The sequence below is a fragment of the Maylandia zebra genome, linkage group LG4 (genome assembly GCF_041146795.1).
Source record: "Maylandia zebra isolate NMK-2024a linkage group LG4, Mzebra_GT3a, whole genome shotgun sequence".
Classification (NCBI taxonomy): Eukaryota; Metazoa; Chordata; class Actinopteri; order Cichliformes; family Cichlidae; genus Maylandia; species Maylandia zebra.
This window is the reverse complement of record NC_135170.1, coordinates 23,256,028-23,275,307: the sequence shown is the minus strand read 5'-3', so window position 1 is coordinate 23,275,307 and position 19,280 is coordinate 23,256,028. Positions and strand designations below refer to the sequence as shown.

Here is a 19,280-nt window from a genome sequence, read left to right as displayed (position 1 = left end):
AACCGGTTCACCTTGTACACGCTGACTCCACAGACAAGGTACGAAAATATATCAGGCTACGTCAATAGCGGTAGGTCGTCAGGGTTTCTACTCCACGGCCGTATTTCATACGGTTCCACATTTCCAATGTACGCTATTTTCTGCAAGTACCGTCTCTTTGCATCCGGACGCAACCTGTCTCTGTACCGTCCCTTTTCTTTTAAACTGCTTTTAAGCATGTTTCTAGCAACCGTCCTTCCAGCACAGTGTGTTTGCTTTGATTCGTGACCCAGATATATGGCGCCGCGCTCCCACAATACATTGCGGCATTATGTCAACTCCAAAGCCCTACCGTTGAGTCCCTTCCAGTATTTCAGACAATCCCTTTCCGTCAAGAGCCACTTGTTAATTTGTTGCGGACTTGTGATTTGCACTTCCCAGCCACTGTAAGGAACACTATCAGACACTCTGATCGATGTCAATAAACATGTGCGCACTTAGTGCAGACTTCCCCAAGCTACAGTGGAAACTATCAAAAAGAAAAAGAGATCCTAATAGAACAAAGATTCATGTTCCAAGCCATCAAGTATTTCACTTGAGGAAACTTTTATCCTCTCCAAAATCACCTGGGTTATTTGGTGGATTCTTAAGAATTTGCTAAACAAAAGACTTGCCTTATAGAAAGGGGCCCATTTTAAGGCATACCGAGACACAAAGTCTGAAAGAATATGTATCCCCTGCAACTTTTAGAAGGAAAGACTAATCTTCTCCAAAATCATCCATATTCGGTGCTTCCCCCTCTTCTTTGTGCTTCCAAGAATGGGATCACAATTTCTTCACGACACCTTACTTATGTCTGTGAAGGTTCTCAGTCATCCAGGTCATCGTAGTCAAAGGAGCTTGCAAAGAAAAGCGTCTGGACTTCTTTAAGTTACTTGAAGACGTTTCACCTCTCATCCGAGAAGCTTCTTCAGTTCTAAGGTCAAATGGTGGAGAGTCTGAACTTACGTCTGAACAGACTTAACAATGTGGTGTATGCTGTACAGTGCAGCGAGGAATGCCCAGACCTCTACATTGGAGAGACCAAACAGCCACTTCACAAGCGCATGGCACAACACAGAAGAGCCACCTCCACAGGACAAGACTCAGCAGTCCATCTGCATCTTAAGGATAAAGGACACTCTTTCGAGGATGCCAATGTTCACATTTTGGACAGAGAGGACAGATGGTTTGAAAGAGGAGTGAAAGAAGCCATCTATGTCCACTGTGAGCGACCATCTTTGAACAGAGGCGGGGGTTTACGACACCAACTCTCTGCCATCTATAATCCAGTTTTGAGATCCCTTCCCAGACGCCTTAACGCCCACTCACATCCTGGGCCATCTGATCCCAGGAATTCGCATGATAAGGTGGGGCCAGGTTTCACAATGAACACACCCGAAACTCTGGCTGATTGGGACCCACACCCAGTTTCACACCTTGGCTCAGGCGATTAGAGGATCATCAGGGGGTCCTTTTGTCCCTCTGTGGGGGGTTACTCCCACTAGGTTTATATCTGGGACTCTCCACCATTTGACCTTAGAACTGAAGAAGCTTCTCGGATGAGAGGTGAAACGTCTTCAAGTAACTTAAAGAAGTCCAGACGCTTTTCTTTGCAAGCTCCTTTGACGACGCCTTACTTACTTTAACCTCACTTTCACCATTGCACTTTAGTACAGAAAAAGAAACTTATTTTCTTTGTGGGTGTGTTTCGGTGCAAATGGGAAGGAGTTATAGTTCTTAGTTATAGTTTATAGGCTGTGATAAGTGCTGTTATGAATTTTCAATTAATTGTATTACAACCATCATATGACTCCCTGAGCAAGTGCTTTGGCAACAGTAGGAAGGAAAAACCCGCTTTTAACAGGAAGAACAACTAATGTGGTCAAGGATGTTACCTGGGTATTAACTACTAAACATAGACACAGCATAGGTAAATTTAAAAAAAGAAATTAAAAGGTTGCACCAATGGAAAAGGTAAAGCCTTTAAAAAATTACTGTCTAAAAAACAAAACAAAACAAATTCTAACTAAAGTCTGGTCAACCATAAATCTGACTGTTAATGGCTTGGACTGTGAGTGTTCATTATAGAGCTTAGTTTCCTCCAAAGGTTTGTTGCACTAAAATAGCTGGCTAAGCAGATTTAAATATTGAATAAATTAGAGTACAATGTAAGAATACCTATCTAAACCTGATCCAACATGCTGTATTTTTACATGCCATTTGTAGTATCTTCACTGTTTTGGTAAAAGTGTGTCTTCTTTATGTTCATGATGTGTTTCACTGCGTGCAAAAAGCAAACTGAAAAGCTAAAGACTTTCGTTTATTGCCATTTTAGATCCGTTATTGAAAATGCACAATTCCAAATGTATCTGCAGAAAACAACATTTTTCACAATTCTCCTGCAATTGAAAGAATAAACCTCTAACAAATTACTCTCTAAAAAATAACAGTGAAAAACAAAAATACTGATATGATCTGTTAATCATTCAAACAAAGTTCTGGTTGGTAATCAAAAATTTGAATGACTCCACTCATTCTGTCAATTATACTTTGATTTTACTTGTTAGAAGTGACTGGCATCGGTCGGCCTGCCCGTGATGTTGTGTTCTCGGAATTTCGAGGGTTAATCACCACCTGGGACGAGGGTTATTGGAGGACACGGGGTGTTTATTCTCTACTCGGGCACGGACGAAAAGAAGAGGAGAAAACCACCCACTCAACTTTCATTGCACCTGGATCAGCTGTTCACTGTTTTTACCACTTTGTAAATAAACCACACTGTTTATTCTTAAAGAGCAGTGTGTTCTTCACTTTTCACAGTACAACAAACTAACCTGTTTATCCTGCACTAACCTACAGCAAGGAAATACAGCAGCTGGACCTTTAGCTAGCAACACACTTTGAGACAAACTGCACACAAACACTTTGTGTGTTTGTGATGTTTGTTGAGCTGAGAGGAAAGCTGCACTGGAAATTAACTGACACTTAAAAACAATCACTTTTAATCCCTGACTTTGACACATGTCATCTTTTTTTATCCACTGGTGATTAATAAACAAACAAAGGTCTGCAGTCTCCAAAAGTTGATTCTGTTTATCTGAAAGTAGCGTTTTCAGTGGGAGAAACGTTTCGTCTCTCATCCAAGTGACTTCTTCAGTGTCAGCTGACTGCAGGTTTCTCCAATCTAATAAACAGTACATTTGCATAATGACTGAAACCAGCCCAGTGAAGGAACAATGGGCTGGGAGGTCCACAGTGACAAGATAATAACGAGATAATGATTCCCCCCAAATGCATTATAGCCAAAGTAATGAGCCTGTTTTGAAAACGTAATAAGTAGAAAGTACAGATATTTGCTTGAAACTGTAGGGAGTAAAACTAAAAAGTAGTCAGAAAAATCTGTTCCCTTGACATCTGCCTTTGCCTGTTGTTCAGAATGCTGACATCTGTTTGATGCTATTGCTTATGCTATTGTCACAAGTAAATGCTATAATGTCAAGTTCCATGTGTCTCTCACTGGCGACTGACAGCACACAGCATATGAGGTGAAGGAGGGGTGGTGAATCCCACAGCTGGTGTGAGATCCAGTTCATCCTCTGTGATTCCAGGTGGAGGAGTGAAACGAAAGCGCTGAATGAGGGAGGTGAAGAAGAGGAAGAGCTCCATCTTAGCCAGACCTTCTCCGAGACACATCCTGCGACCTGCAAGAGCAGTTTACACTCATTTAAATCCAATCACGTCTGTGGAAGTGTACATTTTATCAAAGTTGTCATACCTGCAGAAAAGGGCATGAAGGCATCTCTCCTGACAAATTGACCCTTTTTGTCCAGAAAATGTGAAGGGTTAAAAGTGTGTGGGCTCTCCCATTCACTCTCATCATACAGGACAGAGGTGAGAAGGGGAAACACAATAGTTCCCTGTGGGAAACCAAGAAGATTTCTCATGTAGATGTACATCTACAGAACTAGTTCAGGTTATCAGAAGTGAATCAAGATGTTAAAATATATTTAGGTACAGCAGCTGACCTTTTTGATAAAGTATCCCTTGAAGGTGACATCTTGGCTAGTTTGGTGAGGAAGAGACATGGGAGCAATATTCGCCAGTCTCTGAGTCTCGTGAATGACTGCATCAGTGTACGGCAGGTTTTTCCGGTCATCTACACAAACTTGTCGGCTTCCTACTACCCGGCTCAGCTCCTCGTGGACCTGCTCTGCAGAGACAAAATAAAGAAACGCATTTGTCCACATTAGTTTTAACAGATCTGCTAAAATGTGTAAAAAAAAAAAATTTAAATCCAAAATATACACAGAATATTGTTATGGTGCACATTGTTTGCATCTGACATGTGTATTTATTTACCACTGACTGGTAGTAACAAAGACAAAACTCCTAATTTTTTGCCTTATCTCTCTGATATCACATGCTGACATGTCAGTAAACCCATAACTGAAGTCCTTGGTCTTGTACCCCAACAGGACACTGAACTCTATTTATGTGTTATTACCATACATAATGAGACTTGCATGTCTTGTCCAGTTCCTTACCCTGTATGTGTGGGTATTTAGCCATTAACAGCAAACCCCATCTCAGTGTGGCTGCTGTGGTGTCAGTGCCAGCAGCAAACAGGTTGCTCACTGTGAATGTCAAGTTCTCCTCATTGTAGTGAGTATCCAAAACACAGGAGTCCTAAAAGAAGTAACACTCACATTGCTTATTGCTATCAAACCTAAAGTGTAAATAATATTATCATAATTTTAAAAAACACATATTGTCTTACTTCTTCTTTCTGTTTCACAATCAGAAAACAGTCCACAAGCCCTCGGCACAGTCCGGGCTCCAGAGTCTCTTTCAGATGATTAATTAAATTCTTTATATCTGTGACAGCCATCTCAACATTTTTTAACACCACCTGGCGATTTTTTATCCAACCGAACAGCCAAGGAAACATGTTAAAAAGCTGTGGAAAAAACAGTAAAACAAAGCTTATTCCAAGTAAATACACGTAATTATCAGAAATAAAATGAAATACACTTTACTTTGTCATATGACACAGTTTACATACTTAAAAATGTCAATATAGTATTATTACACAATTTTTCACTAAATCCTGGTTTTCATTTTTGTGAAAGCACCAATGACTTAACTTATTTCAGAATTTCTCTCACAGAAATCATTGAAATCACAATTAACAAAGTTACTGTTGCTGTGCATCTAAAGATATCTAATATTTTCAGGTAGCGTTACCATGTATTCTCTTAATGACTGTGAGTGCATATTGTGTCATATACAGTGGGGCAAAAAAGTATTTAGTCAGCCACCGATTGTGCAAGTTCCCCCACTTAAAATGATGACAGAGGTCAGTAATTTGCACCAGAGGTACACTTCAACTGTGAGAGACAGAATGTGAAAAAAAATCCATGAATTCACATGGTAGGATTTGTAAAGAATTTATTCGTAAATCAGGGTGGAAAATAAGTATTTGGTCACCTCAAACATGGAAGATCTCTGGCTCTCACAGACCTGTAACCTCTTCTGTAAGAAGCTTTTCTGTCCCCCACTCGTTACCTGTATGAATGGCACCAGTTTGAACTCATCATCTGTATAAAAGACACCTGTCCACAGCCTCAAACAGTCAGACTCCAAACTCCGCCATGGCCAAGACCAAAGAGCTTTCGAAGGACACCAGGAAAAGTATTGTAGACCTGCACCAGACTGGGAAGAGTGAATCTACAATAGGCAAGCAGCTTGGTGTGAAAAAATCAACTGTGGGAGCAATCATCAGAAAATGGAAGACATACAAGACCACTGATAATCTCCCTCGATCTGGGGCTCCACGCAAGATCTCATCCCGTGGGGTCAAAATGATCATGAGAACGGTGAGCAAAGATCCCAGAACCACACGGGGGGACCTGGTGAATGACCTGCAGAGAGCTGGGACCAAAGTAACAAAGGTCACCATCAGTAACACACTACAACGGCAGGGAATCAAATCCCGCAGTGCCAGACGTGTTCCGCTGCTGAAGCCAGTGCATGTCCAGGCCCGTCTGAAGTTTGCCAGAGAGCACATGGATGATACAGCAGAGGATTGGGAGAATGTCATGTGGTCAGATGAAACCAAAGTAGAACTTTTTGGTATAAACTCAACTCGTCGTGTTTGGAGGAAGAAGAATAGTGAGTTGCATCCCAAGAACACCATACCTACTGTGAAGCATGGGGGTGGAAACATCATGCTATGGGGCTGTTTTTCTGCCAAGGGGACAGGACGACTGATCCGTGTTAAGGACAGAATGAATGGGGCCATGTATCGTGAGATTTTGAGCCAAAACCTCCTTCCATCAGTGAGAACTTTGAAGATGAAACGAGGCTGGGTCTTCCAACATGACAATGATCCAAAACACACCGCCCGGGCAACAAAGGAGTGGCTCCGTAAGAAGCATTTGAAAGTCCTGGAGTGGCCTAGCCAGTCTCCAGACCTCAACCCCACAGAAAATCTGTGGCGGGAGTTGAAAGTCCGTGTTGCTCGGCGACAGCCCCAAAACATCACTGCTCTCGAGAAGATCTGCATGGAGGAATGGGCCAAAATACCAGCTACTGTGTGTGCAAACCTGGTAAAGACCTATAGTAAACGTTTGACCTCTGTTATTGCCAACAAAGGTTATGTTACAAAGTATTGAGTTGTATTTTTGTTATTGACCAAATACTTATTTTCCACCCTGATTTACGAATAAATTCTTTACAAATCCTACCATGTGGATTCATGGATTTTTTTTTCACATTCTGTCTCTCACAGTTGAAGTGTACCTCTGGTGCAAATTACTGACCTCTGTCATCATTTTAGGTGGGGGAACTTGCACAATCGGTGGCTGACTAAATACTTTTTTGCCCCACTGTATACATTTTATTGTATCTCATGATTAAGAATTACTCTCTTTGGCTCAATGAGCAACAAACAAATTTATAAAATAAGAAGAAAAAAGATTGTGAAAAAGCAAACAGTCAGATTTCCAATGCACCACAGAGCCACATTTGCAAAACACATGGCCAAACAGCGGGAGCAGCAGGAAGAACTGCAGAATCGAATCGAGCGTATGATGGATTGAGAACCTGGCAGCTCGGATCTGGTCCCGGCCGCCACCCCAACTGGCGTTCCCCGAAGCCGTGGAAGTGGAGGAGGTCCTGACTGTTCCGGTGCCCGTCGTCGGGTGGGAGCGGCTGGTGCCTGGCAGCCTTATACGTGTAGTAGAAATCAGGTCATGAGGCCTGTTTGTTGTTGCTAATTTAAGCTGCTTTTATAAGATTTTATAGTTTCACAGGATGTTCTACTTCCATATATGAATGTATGTGATTGTCATTGTAGCAGGTTGAAAAAGCTACATGTTTATTTTTGTAAGAAAACGGGATCGTCTAGTGGTGACGTGTGTGCCAAACGACCAGAACTGGTGTCCAAAGTCTCAGGGAAGGCTGCATTGAGTGCGTCATCCAGGGAGCCCAGGTCACAGTCAAAACGTCAAGATGGCCACTGTTACCCCACGGCGGTTGTTGATAGTAAAGATCCAGAAAAGACTTTGTGATTTGAGTGTGAGCCAGCTGCGCACTGTTGTTTCTTCAGTGGAGGATGGCAGTATGACTCGCAATCTTGATGGCTTAAGTCAGGGGTGTCAAACTCAAATACACAGTGGGCCAAAATTCAAAACTGGAACAAGGTCGCGGGCTAACATTAATATTTATTGAAAAAAAATCTTCCTCCAGATTTAAGAATGAATCTCTTCTTATGGACTCAAACAAGTTTTGCTGAAAAACTGAATATGGAACGAGCAAAGCTTAATACTAAACAATATATATATTAGCTGTATAATACCAGTAGGCCAGCTCTAATAATAATTTGGTATGGCTTCGCGGGCCAAATGTAATTAGGCTGCGGGCCAAATTTGGCCCGCGGGCCAGAGTTTGACACCTATGGCTTAAGTGAACCAGAACTGTATGACCTGATCGTTGAGTACATCAGAGGTGAAAAGTTAAGAGCGTTGGAGGATGAAGGTATGGCCCAGCTCTTGCTCCTCGACGACATCGAGAGTGACCTGCTGTCAACGGACGTCGGAGGGGCTGGAGATCATCTGGCCGTGCCGCTTGAGATGGAAGATATTCCTAACCAGCAGCAGGAGTGCCCTACTTGACCCCACACATCCTGACAGACACCTGGCTATGCCAGCTGACCACATCCCCTAACACAGACTCTCACACACAGCCCATTCTACCACAGGACAGAGACATCTCCACCTTTCCCTCATCCATGCTAAGAGACACTGATACGCCCACCAAGAACTTCAACATCCCAGCTTCAGTGTCACCGGCGCCTAGTGTTGCTGGGGTTTCCCCTGGCAGGGTGAGTCGTCCGTCCAGAGGATATGACCAAGTTTTGAGTCTCAGTGATGTGGCAGCTTTGTTTCCACGCAGAGAATTCAAGTTGCATGGTGGACAAATTTCAGATCTTGGCTCGGATATGTCCTACAGTAGTCTGTGCAAACAAATTGATGAGGGGTTACAAGAAGGGTTTACTGAGTGTGAAATAATCAGAACCTTGCTAAAGATAATGAAGCCTGGTACTCTCAAGGAAATGTTAACCAACAAAGATGATTTGACAGTTGATGGTTTGAAGAAACTTCTCCGCTCTCATATTCGAGACAAGAATAGCGCTGAACTCTTTCAAGAGCTAAGTAATGCTAAGCAGCAAGACAAAGAGAGTGCACAGCAGTTTTTGTACAGAATTATAGGGTTAAAACAGCGTGTACTATTTGAGTCACGACAGCCTGGTGCAGACTTTAGCTATGACAAAAAGCTTGTGCAGGGCACATTTCTTCACACACTTTATCAAGGGTTCAATGAAAAAAACAACTATGTGAGACAAGACCTCAAACCTTTTCTTAATGACTTGCAGGTTAGTGACGACTTTTTGCTTGAACAGATTACAAAGTCCATCAGCGAGGAAGCTGAGAGACTGAGGCGACTGGGTACAGCATCTAAAATCAGACCTGTGACTGTAAGTGCCGCTCAGCTTGCTAACACGGACTTGACTGAGCAAGCGAAGGTTAACACTGAGCTACAGGCTAACCGTGCAGCTATTAGAGAACTGACTGCCCAAGTGTCTTCATTGACTAGACAGCTAACTAAAGTGGTGAGCCAGACTGATAGTGTGGCATCTGGAGACTCCTGCTCGCCCCTGAACCACCCTCCAACACCTCCAGCTGAGAACCAGGGCAGATGTGGTGATTGTGTACAGCAAGGCAAAGTGAGCTGCCCCCCACTGCTTTGCGTGTGGCCAGCCAGGACACCGGGCTATTGGCTGCCTGCGGCGTAAGGTGTCGGGAAACGGGGTGAGGTCACTGGAGAGGGGCTGCCAGTGACCGAACAAGCCGAGGAGTCCCCAGCACACACCAGTTTTGCTAAGACTTCAAGTGTGGTGAGATCAAATGTACCCAGTCCTGCACCACCAGCGAAACCCACTGCACAGCTTATTGGGAACAGATGTATGGTCTCATGTGCCATCAATGGAGTACCACTTAAGATGCTGCTTGATTCAGGGGCCCAAGTGACTATGGTATCAAGAGCATGGATAGAGAAAAACATCCCCCACATTAAGATCAAGCCACTTGAGTCCCTCCTTTCAGACCAGCCTCTGGAAATAGCGGCAGCTAATGGTACAGACGTTCCATTTGATGGTTGGGCAGACACGGAACTTCAAATTCAGAGTGTGAACTATGGGCATGTCGCCATACAAGTGCCAGTGCTTATCAGTCAGCACAACCTTAACTGTCTTATTTTAGGCAGCAACGTAATAGCTGAAATCCTAAAAACCAATAAAGAACAGAGAGGTGGGGCTGACCTGTCTGCGCTCCTCAAAGAAGCTTTAAGTGTCAGCAGCAGTGCAGTAGATGCTCTAGTTTCAGCACTTCAGATGCCCACCCCTGATGAAATAGATCCTGAGTGTAGTGTGAGAACAGGAAAAAAAGGTGTAATGATTCCTGCAGGACAGATTTGTGAAGTAAAGTGTAGAGTCAGAGAATGGCCAAGAGGTGGCCCATGACTCTTCCAACCAAATCTAGAGAACAGCTGCCCTGAGGGTTTGGAGTTGTTCCCAGCTTTGGTAGATGTCCCCAGTGGGTTGACAAAAATTGTTAAGATTCCCATTCAGAATCCTACCAAACATGACATTTTTCTCTCCAAAAGAACAGTCTTAGGTACATTGGAAGAGGTGACTGAAGTAAAACCTGTCAAGTATCTCTCTGCTGACGCAGGGTCATCAGCCCATACAAATGTAAAAGTGTGTTCAGTTCAGCTAGGTAACGAAAAGCATCAGACAGAAGTCAATGAAGGTCAGAGATGGCATACACCTGTTGATTTGTCCTACCTGACAGAGGGTAGTTAGAGACATGTTGTATGAACAGTCAGATGTTTTTGCCCAAAGTGACTCTGACATTGGTTGCATCCCAAGCTTGCAGTTGAAAATTAATCTGAAAGACGATACGCCTGTCCAGACATCCTACAATTCGGTCCCCAAACCTTTGTATAAAGAGGTAAAAGAATATGTTCAGAATTTGCTGGACAACGGCTGGATCAGAAAGTCCACATCACCCTACTCATCTCCGGTGGTGTGTGTCCGAAAGAAAGACAAAAGCTTACGCTTGTGTATTGACTTTCGGGGCCTTAACCGTAAAACCATTGCTGACCGCCACCCACTACCACGCATCCAAGACCTGCTGGATAATTTGGGGGGCTATTCATGGTTTTCAATACTCGACCAGGGTAGTGCGTACCACCAGGGCTTTGTTGATGAAAGATCAAGACACCTGACAGCATTCAGCACGCCTTGGGGGTTGTACGAGTGGATCCGCCTCCCATTTGGCCTTACCAACGCCCCAGCAGCATTTCAGAGATGCATGGAGGGGGTCCTTGATGGTCTGAGGGATGAGTGCTGCTCACCATATTTAGATGATGTGCTTTGCTTTTCCAAGACTTTTCATGACCATGTTGATGATCTGATGCATGTGCTTTGCCGCCTGCGAGAGCATGGTGTGAAGCTACGTCCCAAAAAATGTGAACTGTTTAAGCGTCAGGTCAGGTATGTTGGGCGCTTGGTGACCACTGAAGGTGTCCAGATAGACCCAAAAGATCTCGAAGCAGTGGAACATTTGAGAGACAGAGAGCCAAAGAACATGGGAGAGGTCAGAGCACTCTAGGGTTTCTAGGGTATTACAGGACGTTCATTCAGGACTTTTCTAGAATAGCGAGGCCACTGTTTAAGCTTATTGAGAGTCCCAGTGATCCTAGCCTGCAATGTAGCTCAACTAGAGCCAAAATCAAGTTAAAGCGCACAAATGGTGGTCAGCTTCCTTCCAAAACACCAGTGCAATGGACAGCAGAACATCGTACTGTGGTGTCACGTCTGGTGGATATGTTAACCCGTCCACCTGTCCTGGCTTACCCAGATTTCAGTTTGCCCTTCGTTCTACACACAGATGCATCAAATGAAGGCCTGGGGGCTGTGCTTTATCAGCAACAGGGGGAAAAGCTCTGTGTCATTGCTTATGGTTCCAGGACACTCACGCCTGCTGAGAAAAATTACCATCTCCATTCTGGCAAGCTTGAATTCCTTGCCCTGAAGTGGGCAATTTGTGATAAATTTAGGGATTACCTCTACTATGCACCCACTTTCACAGTGTACACAGATAATAATCCCCTCACATACATCTTGAGCACAGCAAAGTTAAACGCTGTGGGACATCGGTGGGTGGGCGAATTAGCTGACTTCCATTTCACTGTAAAGTATAGACCAGGCAAGTCCAACGCAGACACTGACACGCTCTCCCGCTATCCATTGCCACTCCAGGAACACCTCATGGAGTATACTGAGACACTGTCCCCAGAAGTGGTTTCTGCAATCTGGCAAGGAGACAAAGCCATGAGAGACGGTGATGTACCATGGGTGGCTGCACTGCACTGTGTTGACGACACACCCCCTGAAGGTGCCCCTGTCATCACCCCAGAAAACATCAGGGCTGCGCAGAGGGAGGACCCCCCTATCTGTGAGGTGATAAATCTGAAAAAGAGTAGATGGAGTCCTAATAGTAAAGATAAGAGACAGCTAGGACAAGAGACACGTAGGCTAGTACATGAATGGAACAGACTTGTACTTGAGGAAGGAATACTGTACAGACAGACTGGACAAAGAAAACAGCTGATTCTACCCAGTAAGCTTAAGCAAACTGTACGGAAACACCTGCATGATGATATGGGACATGTTGGTGCTGACAAAGTCATTCAGTTAGCAAGGGAGAGGTTTTACTGGCCTTTTATGCAGCGTGAAATTGAGGACTATGTCATTCGCCAGTGCCCTTGTATCAAACAGAAACGGCCAAGTGTCCCAGAGAGAGCACCAATGGGCTCGATAACAACCAGTGCCCCCTTTGAACTCATTTCGGTTGACTATTTACATCTAGAACCAAGTAAAGGTGGCTTTGAGTACATTTTAGTCTTGGTAGATCACTTTACCCGTTTTGCCCAAGCTTACCCGACTAAGAATAAATCTGGCAAAACAGCAGCTGAGAAAATCTTTCTTGACTTTATCCCGCGTTTCGGGTACCCTGAAAAGCGGCATCATGACCAAGGCCGGGAGTTTGAGAACAACCTTTTCCAAAGACTCAAACAGCTGGCAGGAATAGGCCACTCTCGAACAACCCCTACCACCCACAGGGAAATCCTGTTGAGCGTCTAAATAGAACACTTCTACAAATGCTACGGACTCTTCATGAGGAGAAAAGGGCAGAATGGAAGGATCATTTGCCCCATATAGTCCATGCATATAACTGCACAAGACATGAGGCAACAGGCTATTCACCTTTCTTCCTCCTTTATGGAAGAGCCCCACGCTTGCCTGTTGATCTGCTTTTTGATTTAAAACCTGAAAAAGAGTCACAGTCCAGACAGGAGTATGCACAAAAGTGGGCTGCACGCATGCAGGAAGCCTATAAAATTGCTTCAGAAAACAGTGCAAAGTCCTCTGCAAAGGGGAAAAAGCATTATGATCAGCACATCAAAGGCATCGCACTGCAACCAGGAGATCGAGTGCTTGTCAGAAACCTCTCCGAGCGGGGTGGTCCAGGCAAACTCCGTGCCTACTGGGAAAAGAAAATTCACAGAGTTGTTGAGAAGATTGGAGATGGACCTGTATATAGGGTACAATCAGAAACAGGAGACAAAACCTTTCGTGTCCTGCATCGAAACCTCCTGCTGCTTGTGACTGATTTGCCGGTAGAGCAAGATCAGCAGGGACGTCAGAAAAGACAAACACAAAGACTGGGAGAGACAAACCCCAATGAAACAGTGGAACATGAGTCTGATCATTCGGATGAAGAGGAAGGGTACACATACAGCCTGAGAACTATACCTGTGTATCAGTGGAGGAGAGTTAACCCCAAAAGGCCTCAGCCGAGACCACACAGTGAACTGAGAGCTGTAGCTCCTGAGTTTCAGCCAATAAGACACGAAATGGAATCAGTGGAAGTGCAGCAGGGAAGTGCAGTCCCACCAGCTGTATCTACAGAACCAGCAGATTTCCCAATGCCTGTTGTTTCATCACCAACTGTGGAAACCCAGGAGGAACCTGCAACTGAGGATCTTATGGAGGACACAGGGTCGGAGAGCTGTGTGGATAACAGGGACCCTGCCCCAGAGACACCAGAATGGGATGTGCCACCAATACGGAGGTCGACCAGAGCTGTGAAACCGAAAGAGGTTTTTACATATAGCCAAATGGGACAGCCTTCATATCAGCTCTGGAGACCTGGAGCAAACATGATGCTTGCATATGTTCCCTGCCACATGTCACTTTACCGAGCTGTTCCTGACTGTTATTACCTCACACCAGTATGGACATGTTAGACTGGTGACCAAAAGACCTTTTGACATTACTCCTGGAACTAATAGTTTTGACTATTAGACTTTAAAGACTTTGGGCAAACGCCATGAAGTGTGTTAGTTTGGTTCCAGATGTCCGGAGCCATCTCTTAAAGCAGGGGAGAGTGTAGCAGGTTGAAAAAGCTACATGTTTATTTTTGTAAGAAAACCAAATACCCCCTTATTTTTTGTTTATTATTGTGACTTATTTTGACATTGTTATGTGTTGTTATATTGGTTATATTTCATTATGCCAGTAGATGGTGCTCTTGCACTGCTGTGGAACTACCAGAGAGACTAGCTATAGGCTCTGCGTATGCGCAGCTCAGAAATAAATGAGCTCCAGCCTGAGCAAGACGCTAACTTCGGTGTCCTCTCTATTAATCCACAGGTACTGACAAACAAACTTTTATGTTACCGAACTGGTTCTAAATGTCATGTAAGTTGAGTAACAACTGTTCGGCTATATTTTGAGATGAGAGTGATGATGTTGTTTTGTGGTATTTTGTTGTAATGAGTATTAGTGCATCATCGGCATAATGCTTTAATGCTACGTAGCACTATAAGTATATGCTATGACAGTGGCAACCTGCGACTTCCGAAAATGTGTTGTAGTGTTTGTTTTAGTGTTAGCCAAGCAGTACTGAGTACATGTATTAAGGGGAAAGCTTTTTGTTGGTGAAACAATGTTTGCAGTCGTCTGCCGCCATGTTGGTTGCGTTCAGGAGACGCCATGTTCAAAAGTAATAGCGTATATGGCGCGAATGTGGGGAAAGGTTGTGTGAATGTGAGATGGGTTATTTTGGTATGTTGTTATGCTTTGGCCGTGAGTGTTTTGTTTAAGTGTGAGTATGTAAAGTCATTTTGAATTAGTTTGTATTTATTTTGCTTTTGAGAGAATGCTTTTTGTAACTTTATTTTTGTTTATGAACTCTGTTATTTTATGGGAAGAATGCATGGTCTAGTGTGATTTGTATTGTGTATATGTGGAGAAATAAATGAGCTCCAGCCTGAGCAAGACGCTAACTTCGATGTCCTCTCTATTAATCCACAGTTTGCTCATATTTGGCTACGCAGTGCTCTCTAGCCTGTGTGCCGCTTGCTGCCGGTCCAGATTCCCCTAGGTCTGGTGCCGGTAACATCATCAAATCTGAATCAGCATGAAAACGGATGCTGATTGCTGTTAAAGCTGTAACAGTATCAATTTATACCTCGATCCTTTGCACAGTGGTAATATTAGTGGATTTAAATCTTATGTGTAATTTATTTTAAAAACAGCGTCAAGTCAAAAAGCCAACCTGGACTGATGCAGAACCTGAGACACATATGGTTTGATTGGCTCGCTTCACCATGTTCTTGAATACAGGGTCACCGTAGTCAAATCTGCTTCCATACACAATAGAGGAGATAATGTTGGCTGTTGCGTAAGTTATTGGAAGAGCTGTATCAAAAGCATTTCCTGTAAATTGACACACAAGGGGGGGGAAAAATCTAAAATAAATAAATTCGTACACGGGCTAACAGAAATGCACAAAATTTAGAGGTGTGCTAAAAAATTTTAAAAAATCCTTTAAGTTGAAGTTCAGGGTTCAAAACTGCTTCAGCACACAATGTCATCACTTACATGTACACACACTATCGCCATACCTTTATGCTCTTCAATCACTTGAATCAGATAACCACACTCCTCCAGGATTTTATCCTGAGAAAGTCTTTTGCCCATCCCAAAGTCTTTGAGGGTGGTGAGGGCAAAACGTCTCAGCTCTTTCCACGATTCTCCATTTGCAAACAAAATTCCTACAAAACATAAGGTATAATGCATGTCTGCTCCAGCCTAGCAGCAAGAGCCTGACATTCATCAGTTCAGCAGAGGCACAAATGAACAATCAGGCTTGTAGCGCAGACCTTTGTCTGTTTCAGCAGTAGTCTCTGTGACAGAGTTCTCAATTTTGCATTCATGCCTTAACTCAAATAAAGAACTGACAGTATGTGTTTCATGTAATTTTGTATTTCAGCGTGTACTTCTCGGGCTCCACAGCTGAGGTCCTACTTTATCATATTTATCATTTCAAAGTTTGTTTGTTTTTTCCTGTGTTAATTCTCTTTCACATCACCAATCGGGTAAGAGGTCAGATGACTGCTGTCGTTATCAACTCGATATGTCAGTCCAGGATTTCCCAATCATGTGCTGATTATTTCAAACATGGATAAGTCTGAAGGCAGCAGAGTGACGACTTTTACAAAGCAAGAAAAAAAGATAATTACAAAATAAATATAAAGCATCAAACCACCTCAACCAACCACTGATTCTGAGTTGGATAAGCAAGGGAAAGTGACTTTAGCTGGTAATATAACATGCTAATGTGTGTTAAATGTAAAATCCACAAAGTAAAACATTGATAAAGGGATTTGCTGTTGAGCGATCTGTCAGGTCAGTGAGAGTGAAGGGGGCTGTTGCTCAATCTGATCTTAACCAAGCAAAACAGCAAAGATCAGAGCAAAAAAATAAAATAAAATCAGCATTTCTTCAAAAAGAAAATCATCTGTTTTTAAGGTTTTCAACCGTAATTCTACGGGTCTTTAATTTTTTATTTCAGAGTCATTTTATCACTTTTGATCTGACATTTCCATCTGTGTCATTGGTGAAATGTTATTATAAAGCCAACTATCAACTGAACTCAAAGTACAACACAATGTTGTCACAAACAGCAGAACTTACTCTCATGGCAGACATCGAGAACAAAGGAATATGCACCACTAAACCTTTAAAATATTATTTTGAAATATTATTTTTCTGATTGAAAAGAAACCTGGACTTCAAGATATTGGTCAGCTGTTGCAAAACATGAGGAAACATGCTGTTAATTGTGTAGCCTGTTTCGATCATGTTTTCTTATATCTCTAGTGATCACAAATAACAAAACCTGCAATTTCCCTGGGCTAACACAGATTTATGAACATGAAATTAAACTTAATAAACCACAATATAAAGAATCTTACCATGACCTCGGGTTATATCATTAAGTATCGGGGAGATGTTGCGCTCTCCAAACTCCTCTGCATAGTTGACCAGTGCCTCTCTGACTGTCTCATATCCAGCCAGGACCACGACTTTGTTGGTTCCAAAGTAAAGAGTAAATACAGAGCCATATTCCTTTGAAAGCTGGAAGAATCATTCAAAATAATAATAATTAAATAGCATGTTACGTTCCCCTAACATTTCACAGGAGACCCTGCTAGGGCCATAACATAGCATTAGGTATTGTAATATGTTTAAACTGGCTTCTTTTGATTCAGATCTTGAGAAGAGTTACCTTACCTCACACAGAGTTTTGTGGGGTCTGTTAAGATCTAATTGCAACAGGTTACCAAGCAGGGGCAGAGGTCTCGGTCCTGGGGGTTCATTTCCTTTTTCCTTAGAGATGAAAATGATAGAAACAAGATAAAGTACAAGCAGGAAAACAACGGCTGCCAGCATTGCGGTCGGACTGAACAAAATGAAAAAGATAAAATCCCCAAAATGTTCCATTTGCTCTGATGTTGATGGTTCTCCTCTGTGCTGTCCTTGCAGGTAACACACTTTGCTTTGTGCCAGACTGCAGGGTGGGTGGGGTGGGGGGGGTTTGACTGGCTTTGCAAAAAGTAAACACTGCATGGAAGACAGTTAACTCACTCGACGCCGTTTACTAAAATCAGGCTGTTTTCCAATGGCTGATAAAAAAGGCCAGGAAGGCTACCAGAGACTCTGATGTCAATAAACAACTCTCCAAAACCACCTGGGTTATCAGGTATACTCTTTTTTTTTTTTTTTTTCTTTCTCATATTTTTATTGAGAGACAAGTGTACAGTGGTTTACAATGACAATACAATCTGTTCCCCTCACATATTTTTTAGTTTTTCTTACATGAACAGATACGATAACACACACACACACACACACACAGGCACACCCACACACACGCTTAAATAAACAAACAAGACAAAACCTAATAAGAAACCCAAAACAAACACAAACAACAAACCCCAAAACACACAAAAAAAAAAGGGGGGGGGGGAGAGATATGATATTAATCAGCTGGTAGAGCGTGTAATGACTTGCAATAGTCTACGAAGGGGCCCCAGATACGATAAAATTCTCTGTATTTCCCTTCGCCACAAGGCCTATCTTTTGCAATTTAAGAAATGACATCACATCTCTAAACCAAAAAGAAACTGAAGGTGGCTTTGAAGATTTCCAAAGGAGTAAGATGCAACGTCTAGCCAAAAGTGATGTAAAGGCTAATATTTTGAAGTGTGTAGGGTCGGTTAGACCAGTGTTGACTGGAAGCCCAAAAACAGCTAGAAAAGGGTCCATGTAGATTTGGGTCCCAAGAGCCTTGGAAAGAATAACTGAATACTGACTCCAGAAGCCATGGAGTCTTGGGCACAGAAAGAACATATGGCCTAGGTCACATGGGGTGGCATGACATCTCTCACACTGATCCATCACTTGTGGGTAAATCTCAGACAGACGAGACTTTGAATAGTAAACCCTGTACAACACCTTGAACTGGATAAGTTGTAACCTGGCACAGGACGTACTATAACGGACATTGGATACTGCCTTCTCCCATTGCTGATCCGAAAAAATTACTCCTAACTCCCGCTCCCAAGCCCCCCTAATTTTAGCAACTGAATGGACATTTAAATCCATAAGTTGTTTATATATTAAAGATATAATTGACTTCTTATTGGGTTTAAGGGATAAGAATTCCTCCCACGGTTGGACATTTGGAAGAAGAGGGTAGGAGGGGAAGAGAGCAGAAGTGCAATGCCGTGCCTGAAAATAACGGAATAGATTGGTAGCCGGAAGATTTGTTTCTGAACACAGGTCTAAAAAAGTTAAGAAAGTACCATCTTTATAGAGATCCTTAAACGTATTAATACCATGATGCTTCCACTGTACATAGGTACCATCAATGAAGCCAGGAGTAAACAGATGGTTCTGCGTGATGGGCATGTGTACTGACGCAGAGATGTACTTAAAATGACTCCTGAATTGTGACCAGACCCTTAGACTAGACTGTACCACGGGATTTTGGGTGAAATGAGAAGGCTTAAGTGGTAGTGGAGAGAACAATAAAGCTTCTAAGGATGAGGAAGTGCACGACAGGCGTTCCAGTTTGCACCACAGCAGTTCTTGAGATTCAAGCCAATGGGTCAATTTGTGAACATGAGAGGACCAATAGTAAAATAAAAAGTTAGGCAAGGCAAGACCACCATCAAATGTCAGTCTCTGTAATAATGATTTCCTCACCCTGGGGTGTTTC

General features: G+C 43.0%; 1 protein-coding gene across 1 annotated transcript; it reads right to left on the bottom strand.

Moving 5' to 3' along the window:
* Positions 1 to 2,328: 2,328 nt before the first annotated feature.
* On the bottom strand, positions 2,329 to 17,567 carry LOC101482341 (cytochrome P450 2K1). Its single transcript, XM_024802204.2, has 9 exons — positions 17,291 to 17,567; positions 16,972 to 17,134; positions 15,619 to 15,768; positions 15,270 to 15,430; positions 4,799 to 4,978; positions 4,566 to 4,707; positions 4,047 to 4,231; positions 3,797 to 3,938; positions 2,329 to 3,722 (listed from the first exon to the last, which is right to left on the bottom strand). Exons 1-9 carry the CDS (start codon positions 17,498 to 17,500, stop codon positions 3,535 to 3,537), a joined length of 1,521 nt encoding a protein of 506 aa, XP_024657972.2. The 5' UTR covers positions 17,501 to 17,567; the 3' UTR covers positions 2,329 to 3,534.
* Between the last annotated feature and the right edge of the window lie 1,713 nt (positions 17,568 to 19,280).